At 51.9% G+C, this 16143-nt stretch overlaps 1 protein-coding gene across 2 annotated transcripts in view; it reads right to left on the reverse strand.

Moving 5' to 3' along the window:
• Positions 1–16143, reverse strand: part of C7H6orf132 (chromosome 7 C6orf132 homolog) — a 34979-nt gene that overhangs the window by 9396 nt on the left and 9440 nt on the right. For both annotated transcript variants that reach the window (XM_043907456.1, XM_043907455.1), the window contains exon 2: positions 14130–14236. In XM_043907456.1, the coding sequence (XP_043763391.1) occupies positions 14130–14236 (107 nt within the window). The remainder of the gene's footprint in view (positions 1–14129; positions 14237–16143) is intronic.

Raw genomic sequence — 16143 nt, forward strand, 5'->3', positions numbered from 1 at the left:
ATCTTGGTCAAGTCACTTTCATCAGATGATCAATATACAACTTTGTCTTTATGCATGTTTCTCTTTAAAGACACCTTGTTTAATGTCTGTTGTTAACACACTGACATTGAACTCATGGCCAGCAGCACCGTAACTCGCGCCTTCGAAGCTTACCTAACACACGTATTTTCTCTGTAAGGCACCTCGTAGCTTCCTTGCACGTAGGAATGTTAGACAGCACATCAGCCCTGTGCTTAGGGGGCATTTTATTTAATTTTTAAAATTAAAAAAAATGTTTTTCTAGCCATTCCATGAAACATGTGGGATCTTGGTTGCCCAACCAAGGGATTGGGACCAAGGGTTGCAGACCAGGGATAAAACCCATGCCTTTCTGCCCTGGAAACACAGAGTCTTAACCATTGGACTGCCAGGGAAGTCCTTGAGGGCCATTTTTAAATAGCAAAATCACCAACAAAAAGCAAAGAAATATGAAAAGCATGGCACTAAACAGAAAAGGATGCTTATTTCCAGTACAAGGGCTGAAACAAGGAAGCAGAATGTCTTGTTCGACCTCAGCTGGTTCCCCGTGCAGCAGGTGACAAACTTTTCATTGCTCCGCTCGTGCCAAAGTGTCTTGAGTAGATTTGGGGGGTTACAAATAAATTTTAGTGAGTAGGCAAATTACAGATACCGAATCTGCAAATAATGAGAATCAACTGTATATAAATTGTATCTCAATTGAAACAGATCAAAAAACAAAAACAAAAAACTGTGCCTAACTCCCCAGGGATGTCCACAAGCTCAAAAGCCAACCCCCCTTGGCCTGGCTTCCTGTTCACTCTTAGTTCTCATTAGGTAGTTACAGAAAAGTAAATAAGAAAAGACCAGTGACCTGGAGTATTGACAGCACTGCAGATGCCTTTCTGATCTCTAGGCTTGCAGACCATAATGCGTTTACACAGCTGTTGGTCTGTACATACTATTTTGCATTCTATTTTTTTTCCCCCTCCAAACACACATTTCCATATGTCAACAACATCCACACACCTGTCCTTTGGAGGAGCTGTGGGGCGTTTTATGGTAGCTTTCAAGGTCCTCAACACCCTGGCTGTATCCTTCAGGATAGTGTTTATTTCCACTCACCTGTTACAGCCAATCCGACATCTAACTGAACCAGCTCCCTCTCTAGGATCCTTCCAACATACCCCTCTGGTTCATGTTCATCCCTGATCCTGGGTGTTGGTCAGGCTGTGCCCCTCTTCCCACCCTCCATTTCTAACAGTAACACCCCTTGCTCTGTGCTCTAAACACATGCTCACCATCACACTGCCCTGTGACGAAGAAGTTGTCCCCATGAGCCAGAGAATGCGGAGCTTTAGAAGTTTGATAAGTTGTTTACAGTCTCACGACCAGTGGTGCTAAGCCCAGGTCTGTGGAGCTCCCACCCCTGAGAATTTTGCTTCACTAAAGTCCAAGTCTCTAATCCTAAAAGGATCCACAGAGCCCCTCTAGAAAGATGGTAGAGGGAATAGGAAAGTTCTGGAGCCAGACTGCTTGAATTTGAATTCTAGCTCTGCCTCCTACTGGCTATATGACTCAGCCAGTGACTTAAGTTCTCTGTGCCTCAGTTTCCTTGACTATGAAATTGATTTAAAAATAGAATTTACTGGGACTTCCCTGGCAGTCCAGTGGTTAAGACTCCACACTCCCAATGGCAGCGGGCACAGGTTCGATCTCTGGTTGGGGAATTAGGTTCTCATGTGCCACACAGCATGGTCACAAAAGAAAAAATAGAATGTACCTATTCTAGGGAAGTTGTGAGGATTAAGTGGTGCAATACACAAGAAGCACTTAGCTCCTGGCATGCAGTGAAGACCCAATAAACGTTAGCTCTTGTTATTCCTACAGGGCCATCCCTTGTCTGCACCAGGCCATGCTGACTGACTGTTGTTCAGAGCAACCTACAGCCAAGTCCCAGAAGGGAGGACTCCTGTTCGCTCTCTAGATACTCCCCCAGTTCCTCCAATGAGATCTGGTTGCTCCTTGGAGCCCAGGGACATGTCTTATATGAATCCCACAAACATGGACACATAGTAAGCCAAGCTGTTACTCACTGATGGGCTGATGGCACCAACTCTCTAGACTTAACGGTTTAATATATAAGAAGGGGGATTCAAGGCAGATGTTTCATAAACATCCACAAGATCTCGGGGTACCAAGGGCAGTCTCAGAATTACTCTCTGGTTCTATGAGGGCAGCAAACAACCCATTTTGTTCTTAAAAGAAGTCTGAAGAACTGGAATGGCCTTGCCCCATCATCTACTTTTTTTCTGCCTCTGTTTGAGTCACATGGGCACATACGTGTTCTCAACGTCTCTCAACCCTGCATTCTGAGATGCGGTACATACTGCAGTACACAAGACTGTCTAGTTGTTCAGGCGCTAAGTCCTGTCTGATTCTTTGCGGTATACCCGTGGCTGATTGTCTAATAACCCTCATGGAGTGTGTATACTCTGATTTTGATGGGATGGAGGCCAGGCCTTTAAAAGCCAGGGTTGAGCTCTCATTATTTGCACATAACTGGAAAGGAGAAAGACCTAGGGACTTATCATCAAGAGTTTTCAGATTCCAGTCGTGCTCTGGATTTTGCCTGTGCATGTGTGATGTTGCCAGTGGAGTGACCTTGGATGAGCCGTAGCAGCCATGATGTTAATCTATCACTTATGTATCTACTATGTGCCAGCATTATGTTATCTCAAATCCCTTAAGAGACAGGGGGCAAACCTAGGCCTCCCAACTTCCCTTTTCTACAAATCAGAGACTCATTTTCTCCTTGTATAAAATGGAGATACTTCCTGCTTTGTGGGGCCATTATGATGACCAAACGAGATAATGCTCCTAACCCAGGAATCTGTGTTCTAAATCTTCTCCCCACAAAGGTGAAAATATTGTGAACAATCAAAGCAAGCTGCCTGGAATCCTAGAAGCACCTTCTGGATCATCCTATAATTATGTGTGAATAAGGAACACGGACGGACTTTATGGGCTGGAGGTAATACTGCCCACCCCACCTTTGATCTTAACTCTGAAAACGCATTAGACCCCAAAGACCACAGGATGGAAGTCTGTCTCCTGAGTGGCCTTGGAACGAACACACCCATACACACACACGAGTCCAGGACACACCTACCACATCCCCACAGTGCTTGAGGTGCTGTGGTACTCTATTACCCGTGGGGTAAGTCCCAACGTCCAGACTCACCCCTTCAGGAGCCCCCAGTACTGAACTTAACGCAGCCCCAAGCCCCAGCTGACCCTGCTTCTTTCCTTCCCACCTGCCTGGGCTAGCTGTCCCTTCTACCGGTGTGGATTGGGGAAGGCAAATAAAAAACTCTTTTCAATGCAAATGCTTCTAAAACAGACCTGGAAGGTCTTGTTTGAGGACCTTGTTGAGAGGTCACTCCCCTCTCAACACGGGGACCCAGGGAGCTGGCATCCAGTGCCCTGGCTGGGGGGTGACAGAGTTCAGTGTACAAATGCACAGATGTGAACAGCATCCATCTCCACGGGGAGTGAACTTCCTCACCTGCCTCCCTTAGCCAAGACGACTGAGGTGAAGCCTCTGGAAGAGGGGCTGGAAGTAACATCTCAATGCGATGTGTGATCCTGCAACGGGGGAAGGGTATGCTGTAAAAGGGTCTCAATGGACAATCAACGATGACTGAATGTAAAAGGTATATCAGAAAATGGTGTCGTATCAATATTAAATTCCTGAATTTGCTAGTTGTGCAGAGAATATCTCTGTGCTTACATAGCACACACACAGTATGTAAGATTTTTTCTTTTTATTTTGAAGAGGGGAAGGTTTTTGTTTTTTTTTCTAATTGCATTATAGTTGAGTTACAATGTTGTGAATAGGTAAGTATTTAGGAAAAAGGGATCCGATGTCTCAAATTACTCTTTAGAAACAAGTGTGTAAATAACAAGAGAGAGCAAATAAAGCAAATGGAGCACAATGCGGTGAATCTAGGTGGCGGTTCTAGGGAGTTCTTTGTACTATTCCTGCAATTGCTCTGCACATTAGGGTTGGCTAAAAAGAAAAAGTTACTTAATACCCTTGAATGGTCCATTTTAAAATGGTTAAAATGGTAAACTGTATGTTATGTATCTTACAATTTAAGAAGTGAAAACATAGCAAACAAAAGACCAAGGGCTCCCCAGGTGGCGCTAGTGGTAAAGAACCCGCCTGCCGATGCCAGAGACGTAAGACAGGAGCGCGCGATCCCCGGGGCAGGAAGATCCCCCGGAGGAGGGCTCGGCAGCCACTCCAGCATCCTCGCCCGAAGAATCTCAGGGACAGAAGAACCTGATGAGCTACAGTCCACAGGGTCACAAAGAGTCGGACAGGACTGAAGCGACTTGGCACACACACCCACAAACAAAAGAAGGAGACCGTCAAGAGAGAAAGTGTTGCGGGAGACTTAGAGCTTACCATCCACTGGACAGACATCAGCATCTCACTTCTTTCTCCCATTTCTAATATTCCCGGCCTCAACCATAACCTTAACAGCTGCTGCTTAGCACTCACTCTGTACCAGGTGCTCTGTCTTCCATCTCTTAACTCATTCACTTTTCACAACATGAGATGCGATCAACGTTATTACTACCTCCCCTTTACAGATGAGCAAACTCAGGCAGAGAGGTTAGGTGCCTAAGAACTCACAGCTAGTTAGGTATCACTGTCTTTCCAGGCATCCACCCGTCACCCACACCCCCAGCTTTTCACCTGCTCTGCCAGGCACATCCTGTGTCCCTCCCTTCCTGCTACCCCGAAAGCTCGGCCCTCCTTCAGTCCTCACTGTCTATTACCCAGACAGACAGACAGACTACTGCCATCATCTCCCTGACTTCTGCCTCACCCCATTCTTTAAGCCTGATGCCAGGATGTTCTTTCTAAAATGCATCTCAGGGAATTCCCTGGTGGTCCGGTGGTTAAGACTCTGCCTCCCAACGCAGGGGACACAGATTCAATCCCTGGCTGGGGAACTAAGATCCCACCTGATTCGCAGCAACTAAGTCCGTGGGCCACAACCGCTGAGCCCGCACGTCTCAACTAGAGAAGCCCAGGTGTCATGACTAAGACCCAATGCAACCAAAAATAAATATTTTTTTAAAAAGAAAGAAATAAAATGCATCCCAGAGCAGGTCCCTTCCCTGTTCAGCATCCTTCCATCGGTCCAGAGGTTGACACTCAAACGCCTTCGCATGGCGTTCTAGACTTTTCATAAGCTGTCCTGTCCGCAGCTCCTGCCACCTTTTCCCACCCACTCCACAAACTCTGGGCTCCGGTTAGTGGTTCTTGTATTTTTCCACCAGTATCCCTGGAGACCTGCCTCACTCAAGAGCAAATGGGCTCCCTGCAGCAGGGATCTTCAGTACAGCAGAGAGACCACTCCTTGGAGGGAGTATTTGGAGGTTCTGGGGGTGAATCAATAGCTTGAAAAAGCCCCTAGGTGATTTGGCTCTGCTCCCTTCCCCTCACTGCAGCTGCTTGAGATTCACTCCCACATCCTCTCAGACCTCCCAAATCTTGCTTTGCTCTTTTTTTTAAATTAGAGTTTAGTAGATTTAAAATGTGTTAGTTTCTGCTGTCCAATAAAATCAATCAGTTATGCATATACCTATAGCCACTCTTTTTAAAATTCTATTCCCATATGGGTCATTACAGAGTATTGAGAAGAGTTCCCTGTGCTGTAAAGTAGATCCTTATTCATTATCTACTTTAACTTTGGCTCTTATTCTCTCTTGGATGCCCTTCTTTGTCCAGCAAACTCCTACCTATCCTTTAAACCCTAGATTAAGTACCCCTCCTCCATGCAGCCCTCCTTGGCAACCTCAGCCCGAGTTCATCTCTCTTCTCAGTGTGTTCCTCACCCTGTGTGTGCGTTCTGCTAGCTGATGATTATTAGGTGCCTGCTATGTGCTAGGCACTGTTCTGAGTACTTCACACATAGCAACCTAGTTAATCCTCATAGTAACCCTAAGAGGTAGGTTGTTGTTTTTATTGTATAGAAGATGAAACTGAGGCACAGAGAGGCTAAGTACATTGCCCAAGGTCATACAGCTAATAAACAGCAGAGTCGAGACTGGAACTCAGAGCCTGCCCTCTTTACCACGACAGTATTCATCCTCACACTTTTCCTCCAGCATAAACGAAGCCTGTTGCAGGTGACTGTGGTCTCTGCTGGCCCAGCCCAGTCTATCTGTGGGTAGGGGGACGGCTGAGTCTTTTTGCCCCGCCTGGCACAAATGGGGCAATTCAGTGAGAGTTGGATGAGTGAAGAAACTCCTGGATGAATGAATGAGAGGTAGAAAGAACACAGGACAGGGAGGTGTAAAGTCTGTGTTCTGGCGCCAGACCCACCACCAATTAACTGGGAACAAAGGGCCTCCTTCCCTCCCTCTCCTGTGAACGCTCTTTAGGATCATCTCCAGCCTGGTTCTGTGAGTCCCGGCCTGTAAGGCGTCCCGTCTGTGCCTTGTGGGTAGCGGCCTGAACACCGGAGGCCACCCTTCCACGACCAGGTGTTGGGACAGACCTCCGCCCTTGTCTCGGGAGCATTCTCGGGGGGAGGGGGGCGGCGGAACAAGTGGGGGCAGGGGAGGAGGGAGGGGGAGGGGGGGGAGGAGGGGGGAGGGAGGAGTTTGTGAAGCTGCTTTTCCAGGAGTCACAGGGCGAGGCCAAGCAGGCAGGACTGGGCCTGAGGTCACCGCTGGCTCCGACGTGGGCCCGAGACCGCCGCAGTCAGCCGAGGGCTGCCCCACCCTCAGCACGCTTGCCCTGGGAAAATCACAGACCCCACACCCCAGGGGGCTGCCTGCAGGGGCTGGCGTGCCCCTCAAGTAGACTCAGGAGGGAGACGTGTCTGGTCCTTGAAGGACAGCGGCCCCGCATCGAGGGACGGGGTGTGCCACCCGGTGGGCAAGGGAAATGACCAAGAACATGCAAATGAGCATCGAGCCCCTCTGCTGGGGCAGCCCCCTGGCGCCTCCGTCCTCAGCCAGGCCACCCCCACTCCGCAACAGCAGCCCTTGCTCAACGCCTGGGGCAGAGTCCAGGTGGGGCATTCCCCGTGAAGCTGGGCCTCAGCCCTTCCCGAACCCACACCCAGACAACACCCAGAAGCTCGATCCCCGTCACCTTGCCCATTTCACAGGGGTGCAAGCTCCAGCTTCCCAGCTCAATCAAGCAGCCCCAACACAGCCTCATATACCGAGAAGTCACCCGGCAATGATTAGCTGGCAGGGAGCCCAGGGACGGAAGCGCCATTCTGAGAATATTTATATATATTTCCTTCCTTATATTTGTCTCTATTTTCAGTTCTTAACAATGAACTTCTGTTTCCTTCACAATTAAAAAATACACACACACACACACACACAATACATAGTTGTTTTTTTTTTTTAAGTTCTTGTAATCAAGAAGAGCATGGGGACTGACTTCCCTGGTGCTCCAGTGGGTCAAAATCCACCGTGCAATTCAAGGGACGTGGGTTCGAAACCTGGTCAGGGAATTAAGATCCCACAGGCTGCATAACAACTAAGCCTGCGAACCATAACTAGAGAGTCCAGGTGTTGCCACACAAGATCCTGCGTGATGCAGTGAAGATCCTGTGTGCTGCCACTAAGACCCAGGGCAGCCAAATAAATGAATACTTAAAAAAAGAAGAAAAGCATGGATTTTGTAGGCAGGCAGACCACACTGGCAATTTTAAATCCATCATCTCAAAGACAGAATCTGACACACACTCAGTGGTTGGGAAGTGTGCCCCCTTCTTGCCTTTTGAGGTTCAGTTTTCTCATCTGTAAGACGGGGTTGATCCCACCTCCATGGGTCTGCTGTGACATCAGAGGCCTCCCCACACCTAAAGAGATCCCGCAGAGAAGCATTCAAGGAGGGGGCATCCCCCCGGGCCCCCCCCCCCCCCCCCGCCTCGGGTCCTAACAAGGCTCAGTGGGTGAGCAGTGGCCCGAGTCCATGGATACTCTGCTCTGGGAAGGGCTCCTGGGATGTGTCTGCCTGGTTGGGTCTGAAGAGATAGATGGGTGCTTCCCCAGAGTCAGGGCCAGGTCACCGGGAATCCCCTACTGCCCTTTTGACCACAAATATTTCAGAGTTAAAGAGAAGGAGGAAAGAAAGCAGAAAAGAGGAGGGGAGGAAAGCATTCACTATCTGAGGATTGAGGTTGTCTCCCCCTTAAAGTGATAGGGAGTCAGCCCACCACTAGCCCCCTGCTGCACCACCAAGGATCTGGGGGACAGCCTCTCCCCACCGACGGCCCCAGCCCAGTCCCCTTGGCCTCCCTGGGCCGGGACACACATCCTCATACCTGGGGTTCCTCAGAACGCAGGCAAACCCCAAGGGTGGGTCACAGGGGTTGGGCCAACGGGCTACACACAGTTGATCTTGAGTAAGAGCCAGCTCAGAGCCTCAGTGATACACTGTGGAATGCAAACTTCCTCACAGGCTCCTCCAGGAGCCTGGCTGGGGCACCTCAGGGTGGGGTGCAGCGCTCAGGGGGTGAGGGAGGTGACCCTGAGTCAGAGTCAGAGCCGGGAATGGCTGGGAACACTGCTGTAGGCTGGGGAACAGGGGGATGGGCCCCCACGTGAAGGCCACAGGGAAACCCCTCCAGGCACCCAGAGTCCCCAGCTGGGTGAAGCCCGGCCAGCTGTTTCCTGGCTTTCGGGGGCAGTGTGAGGGTCGGCAGCGTGCCACCCACACAACAGCTTCTCTGAAGCTGGGAACCACTGAGCATTTACAATCAAGAGCTCCAGGACCTTCCTGGTGGTCCAGTGGTCAAGACTTCACCTTCCGGTGCAGGGAGTGTGGGTTTGATCCCTGGTTGGGGAGCTAAGACCCCACATGCCGTGTCAAAACCCCAAAACACAGAACAGAAGCAATACTGTAACAAATTCAATACAGACTTTTTAAAAAATGGTCCATGTTAAAAAAAAATAACCTTAGGAAAAAAAAATTTCTTTTTTAATATAAAAAGAGCTCCAGGACTTCCTTGCCCCAGCCTCTGCCCTCTGCCAAGGCTCATGCCCCCTTCCTGGGGGATGGAGAATTCCACCAACAATGCCGTCTTACTCTGGACCGACCTGACACCCCAGGATCTCTCAGACGGGCTACAGGGCCTGGCCCTGGCCCCTCATCTATAGAGGGCTATACTCTTGTCTCCCTGCAGGGCAAGGAGTCCACGGGCTCAAGGAGACAAGCCCTAAGAGCCCACCGCCCCCTTCCTGCCCTTGCTCCAGACACCAAGGTCCCTAGAATCCTCCATTTAAATAGGCCCTTAGGCCTCTTCTGGTGCCTCAGTGGTAAAGAACTGCAATGCAGGAGATCCAGTTTCAATTCCTGGGGTGGGAAAATCCCCTGCAGAAGAAAATGGCAAGCCACTGCAGTATTCTTGCCTAGAGAAGCCCCACGGACAGAGGAGCCCGGCAGGCTGCAGTCCACGGGGTCAGAAAGAGCTGGACACAACCGAAGCAACTAACGCTTTCACACTTTAGGTCACTTCTAGAGCTTCTCCCCCAACCAGTCCTTCCGAAGGCAGCCTGAGCGGGGGGCACACATCCCTGAACCCACAGGGTGGGCACGTGTGTGTGCTAAGTCACTTCAGTCGTGTCCGACTCTACAACCCTATGGACTGTAGCCTGCCAGGCTCTTTGGTCCATAGGATTTTCCAGGAGAGAATACTGGAATGGGTTGCTATTTCTTCCTGCAGGGGATCTTCCCGACACAGGAATATAGAACCCGCATCTCTTACATCTCCTGCGTTGGCAGGTGAGTTCTTTACCACTAGCACCACCTGGGAAGCCCCTTAGGGTGGCCAAGGGGCGGTCATATGTGGTTAGGATGAGGGTGTGTGTTGGGCTTTGGGGGTTCAGGCTGAGGCCCTCCCTGTGGAAGGTGGGCAGAGGCAGGGTGGCTTCGGCGGGGAAGGGGTGTTCCATCTGCGCACTGGCTGCAGGCTTCTGACACCCACTCCCACAGGAACACACAAAGCTCCCCTATCCCAGAGCCCTGGCAGCTAACTTCAGCCAGGGGAATCACTCAAAAGCCAATCATGACCGACTGCCCTTCCCAGTTCACCCAAGGAGCGCCCACGCCAAAGGGAGCCTGGCCCTTGGCTTCCGAGACAGCTCCCGGGGCCGGAGGATGGAGAGGAAGAGTAGAAAGGAGAAATCCAGCTGACTAGGGCTGCATCTCTGCTGAGTAGAGGGTGGGGCCCAAAACAGTCAGGCTTCCTGCCCGGAGCCCAGCTTGACATCTCCCCAGGCCCTCAGCCCTGCCTGACTCAGAGGGTGGGGTGACCCAGGGAGCTCTCACCACTGGAGGCACCCCGGGAGACCTGTCTGGCCAGTTTCCCCATATTTGCCTCATTGGCATTTCTTTGTTAATTCCTCATATGCATTGCCCTGGAGATGGTCGGGTTCAGACTGGGGTAGGGCCACAGGCAGCCCCAGAGACAAGTTTGCCCTTCCCACCACCAGCCGTCCTACCATCCTACCGTCTCAGCTCTCAGAAGCTAGGGACAGGCTCTGGCTTGAGTTCTGGGCTGAGCTTCCCCTTGGAGGGAGAAGGAAGTGGGGAGAAAGGACACTTCCCCCACTCAGCCCAGGCCCATCCATGGTGGTGTAGACGGGAATTGGGAGGAGAAGACCTGGGCTTGGGGTCTGTCTCTGCCTCCATGGAGCTGAGGGAGTTGCATGCATCCCTCCTCCCTGGGCTTCAGTTTTCTTATTCTGACGCTAACCAAGTTCCAAGCCACTCCCCCAACCCCCAGTTTTGAAGTTTGCCATGCTAATCTAGCTCCTTGGAGCTATCAGAGCAGGAAGTCGGGGCGGGGTTGGGGGGGAGCCCTGGAGGCTAAAGGGCCTGGCACCTCTGGGGGCCTCCAGGGAGCTGCCCCACCCCCTGCCCCTCTGTTAGTGAGTTATTTGAACACAGAAAGTCACAGCTGAGGAGACCCTAGCAGACCATCCCATGTAACCCTGCTGATGGGTGAGGAGCCAGAGGCCCCAGGAGAGGAAGGGCCTCATGACCCAGAGGCAGAGCCAGGACTGGTGCCCGTCACAGACACCGAGAGGCCCCAGGGTCCTTCTCGTAACTGGCCTTTGGTGGCCAGCTGCCTGGGGAAGTATGCAGTTGGCCAAGATATTTCTCCATCCTCTGCACTTTCACCTCAGTAGGCAAGGAAGGTCTAGGAAGGAAGCAGAAGCACCAGCCGTGCCCTTCCCCTCCTCATCTTGCCCTCCCCTCTCACACCGTCCCACGGCGGGGCTCGTGAGGGGTCATGAGAGCAACCGTGAGCACAGAAGACGGCCCGGCCTGGAAGGCACTCAGGGAAGAACATGGGCCTGTCGTGGGCACTGCAGCCTGCCCCCTCCCCTGCCCCAGGGTCAGGCCTGGGAGGAGCCCCCTGAGTGTGGGAAGGCAGGACAGGGGGGGCGAGGCCCAGCTGTGAGGCAGTGTCATAGCCCAGCTCCCCACCCCACCTGGCTGGGCAGGGGGGGCGGGGCTGGGGGGCAGGGTGTGCATGTGCACGTCTGTGTGTGAACCCGCACCACCCGCAGTTCTGTCCTCCTGCCTCTCATTCTCTAGGCCTTCCGCCCCGGCGAGAAGAAAGCAGAGGCCCCAGTCCAGAGCCTAAGGCAGAGGAGATGGATTCCCCGTAACCCAGGAGTGGGTGATGAAGGATGCTGAGGCTGCTTCGTATCTTAGGACCTGAGTCAGGAGCAAAACACGTCCCAGGTCACAGGCGGTCAGGCTCAGGGCTCCTAATCTCAAGGTGCATCATAGGTGGATGTCTGGGGCCTGAGATCCCTGTGCTGGAATTGTAAGCAAGATCATGTGGATGTGGCCCACAGCCTCAGCATGGTCTCAGAGGGGTCTGTGATCCCCAAAAGGCCAGACAGGAGTTGAGAGAGGCAGACACAGGAGATGCAGGTGGTTCTGCAGGCTGATGCTGGCAGGGAAGAAGGAAAAGCTTCTAGGTTGTAGATGGAGGGGCAGGTAGGATGGCCCAATAGAACTTGGACCCTGGAGCCTGGCTACAAACCCCAGCTCTGCCATTTATGAGCTGCCTGTCCTTGAGCACGTTACTTCCCCATCCTGAGCTTCAGTTTCTCTATCAGTTCAGTTAACACACGCTAGGCACTTGGGATGGTGCCTGAGACATAGAAGGCACGTGTCGGCCACGATCTCATGGCCCTGCTCTGGCTAGGACCACGCCAGCTGCACGGTTGGCACTGAAGGCATGGAATGACCTTCCCTTTCTGGGTTCAGTTCCTGCCAGTGCGAAGGGAGGCTGGTGTGGACCCCACGAGGTCCCTTTCAGTCGTGGATTCATGGTGTGTTCATTCCCTCGTCCTCACCAATGAGGGGCTGTGAGTTTGCTGGGGAGAAGCCCCCATCTCCTGGGACTGGGTCTGAGGCTTGCCCTGAAGGACTGTTCCCAAGCCAGTACCAGCCAGCAGACCCTAACCCTGGGCAGCGCTCCCAGTCAGGCCCTGGTTGGCCCAGATCAGATCCAAACCAGAGGACCCAAACCAGAAGGGAGGAGGGCAGAAAGGCATGGACCTGTGCTGTTACTCAAGTGGTCCAAAGTGGATGGGTGGGTAGAGGCAGGGATATAGGATGCTGACCAATCAGAACAAACTCAGTTATGCCGCATTAACCCTTTACTCGCTGGTGCAGACCTCAGAGAGGAGCTAAGAGAGAAAGAGCCACTCAAGGGGCGACAGCCATTTATTTCAATATTTTATCAACCACAGTGGGCACGGGTGTGTCAGCCCTGGGTGCCCACCGCTGCAATTCTGAGTATGCGGAGGTGGTTGTCCCAGGCGGTGCCGGGCAGAACTTGTGGGTGCAGGGACCAAGGTGTTGGGTGCTGTGAGGTCTAAAGGGCTCCTGAAAACTCAGATCAGGATTTGGTGCCTTCTGAGTTGAATCAGAACAGAGCCTCATGGAGGTATGAGATGCTGTGACCCCTGTGACGGTATTGTCCCACCCGGGACCCAGGTCTCACGGATGGTAACGAACCTAGAATTTATGAGGCTGACTGTTTAGGTCTAAATCTGGGCTCTTGTATGTGGTAGCCCCTGACCACAAGTGGCTATTGAGCCCTTGAAATGTCCCTGCTCAGAAGCAGGATGTGTGCTCAAAGTGCGACACACTAGACTTTGACGACTTAGCGTGAAAGAAAGAATGTAAAACATCTCAGTCGTACCTTCTACGTTGGTTAGAGTTGGAATGATCATCTCAGGGCTAATTTTACCTATTTCTTATTCATGTTGCTACTAGAAATGATAAAGTTATACACGAGGCTCGCACTGTATTTCTATTGGACAGCACAGGCTTAGGCTGTCTTGGAAAAGCCAGAGCTCTCGTCACAGTAAATAGAACCAGTCACAGAGAGGTTGTTTTGAGTCTCCTTCCCTTGTCAGAGAACAAAAGCCCAACCACAGGCTCCAGAAGGGAGTGTTTGGTTTCTGGCAGTTTCAGACTCACAAATAAAGCAGTCCACATGCCCTTCTCCCAAGGGTCACTGCTATTTGACCTTTGAGACAGTTGAGGTGTCGCCTCTTCCAGGAAGCCTTCCTTGACCAACCCCTGTGGCTAGGTCGGCTGCTCCTGCTCTGGCCTATGTATTAACAGTCTCTTTACCAATTCATCCCCTATACTGGGCAGGGGGTTCCTTGAGCAAAGCTGGCTCAATCATCTCTGAATCCCAGCATTCTATGCAAGGCCTGGCATGGAGCAGGCAGCCCCTGGTGAGTGTAGAATAGGAGTCCCATTGAGCTGGAGGTACCCACCGCTGCATTACTTCTGCACCCAAGTTCCCCATAACCCCTCCTGAGGTTTCGACTCAAAGGAGCTGACACCGTTAATCTCAGCCTTCCTGTCGTGAACCACGCCTCCTCCCAGTAGCCGCCCTCAGTTGGCATCAGGAAGGAAGGGGATGGACAGAGGGTGAGGCTGATGACCACTCGGACCAGGGCAGGTGGGGCTGCCTCCTCTGTGGCAGCCCAGATGGCCCGCCCAGAGAATACCCTCTGACCTCAGGGCAGAACATACTCACCAGCGGAAGAAAAGTGAGCAGGGGCCGGACCCTTGGCCGAGCTTTCAGCGTGGCGGTTCCCGACTCACTCACGGTGTCAAACCGGTTGTCTCCATAATAGATCCCATCTAGAGGAGACAAGAAGGGGAAGACCATGACTAGGGATCAAGGGCATGGGGGCCGACTGAGTTTAGTCTGCCCTGCAGTTCCCAGTAAGGAAAACCAAGCCCCTTGGTGGCCCCTGCTTGGCTCTGCCTGGCGCCTCTTCATGACAAGATCCTATAGGTGGGTGTGTGCTGGAAACAGCACTGCAAGGGACTCCAGCGGTGGTTTCTCGGGGTCTCCTGGGGCTTTCGGCCCCCAGCAGCCATCTGTCTTCTGATCCACCCACTGCAGGATCTGAGCCTTCACTCCCACAACAAGACCCTCCTTTGGGGGTGCTGAGAGCTTGGCCAAGGCCCCGACTAAAGCTTATCTCTGAGAGAGGGAAGAAAACAAGCTGTTTTCTCTCGAGTGTTTGAATTTCTAATCTGAAACAAGCAGATGAGGCCACCCAGTGACTCAACACCCACCTTTTTTTACTCTGCTAACCTGAGATCTCGTTTATTTATTTGTTTGTTTATTATTTATTTGGCTGTGCCAGGTCTTAGTTGCAGCATGTGGGATCTTTAGTTGCAGCATGTGGGATCTAGTTCCCTGGCCAGGAACTGAACCCAGGCCCCCTGCACTGGGAGTGCAGAGTCTTAGCCACTGGACCGCCAGGGAAGTCCTTAACCCAAGATTTCTTTAGCCCCCAAACCATCAATGATTGGGGGTCATGGTTCCATTTGAGGTGCCCTTGAGGATAGAGCAGAAAGAATAGGATAGTAGGGTCCACCTGATTTAATACAAATCCCAGCTCCACCATGGACTTGCCATGTCACATAACCTGTCTGAACCTCAGTTTTCCCATCTGTACAATGGAAGCGATGATGGGGCCAGCAAATGTGGTTCTGTTCCTTGTAGAAAGATGATACAGAATATTTCTCTTCCTCTAGTTGCTGGACCTGTGCCCTGGGTTGTTTCTACAGGAGTGGGAGGGAGTGAGATGTTAGTCACATTTTCTCAACCAATCACCCTCATGACTCTTAGCACACTTTGATGGGAATTTCCCATCCTGCCCCCAGATTCACACTGTCACCTCCGAGAGGCAGGAGTCACTGCAGACCTCCTACTACATGGGCCGTGAGCAAGGAGGACTTTCTCCATTTATGGGATGTGGGGGACTTCCTCTTTAGCCAGAGAGGACAGAGGAGAAAAGTCAAAATTCCAACGAACTAGTATCCTACTAACTGAAACATTGGATGAATGGTGATTACTTTTCCTCTTGTACGTGACTTTAGGGAGAAATTGCAAGAGTTTACAGATCTGACATAGAGGGCCTTGGATATGACATGGAGGCTCCAGGGGGCACCCTAAAAATGGGGCCCAGAAACCTTTGTGTGTTGCCCTACCAGGGAGAGAGTTGGGTGGCACATTCCAGATTCTCCACCTTTCTGAGGGAGCAACATGGCAAGCTTTTCCCTCGTCCCTGGAAATTCCAGTTCCCAGCACTGCCCCATCCCATAAACTCTGGGCAAACCCGATTTCCCAGTGTGGCTGCCAGGCTCCACGCCTGGGCCTGGAGACCAAGATGCCAGGGGGTGGGTGGGGAGGGAGAAGGTTGTAAGAGTGTAGATTTGGCCTAATCAGAAACAAGAAAAGTAGAGATAACCACAGCTCCAACAGCTAACACTAAAGCCCACCCAGTTCTCGCTGGCTCTAATGTCTCATCAGCGCGTTGACACCAGGGTTTCCTGGGACATTCTCTAGACAGGGCTGTTTTGAAACCAAGGACCTAGATCTGACCTGGCAGCCAGATCCATGGCTGCCTGGCCCCTTAGTAGGACCGGGGGTGGGGTGGGGACTAACCCAGGCATGCTCCCCTCTCTCTCACTATTTCATTTAAATCTGCACCAGTGTTGGGGTTAAGGAAGCATCCTCTCTGCAGTTGAGT

The sequence above is a fragment of the Cervus elaphus genome, chromosome 7 (assembly GCF_910594005.1).
Source record: "Cervus elaphus chromosome 7, mCerEla1.1, whole genome shotgun sequence".
Classification (NCBI taxonomy): Eukaryota; Metazoa; Chordata; class Mammalia; order Artiodactyla; family Cervidae; genus Cervus; species Cervus elaphus.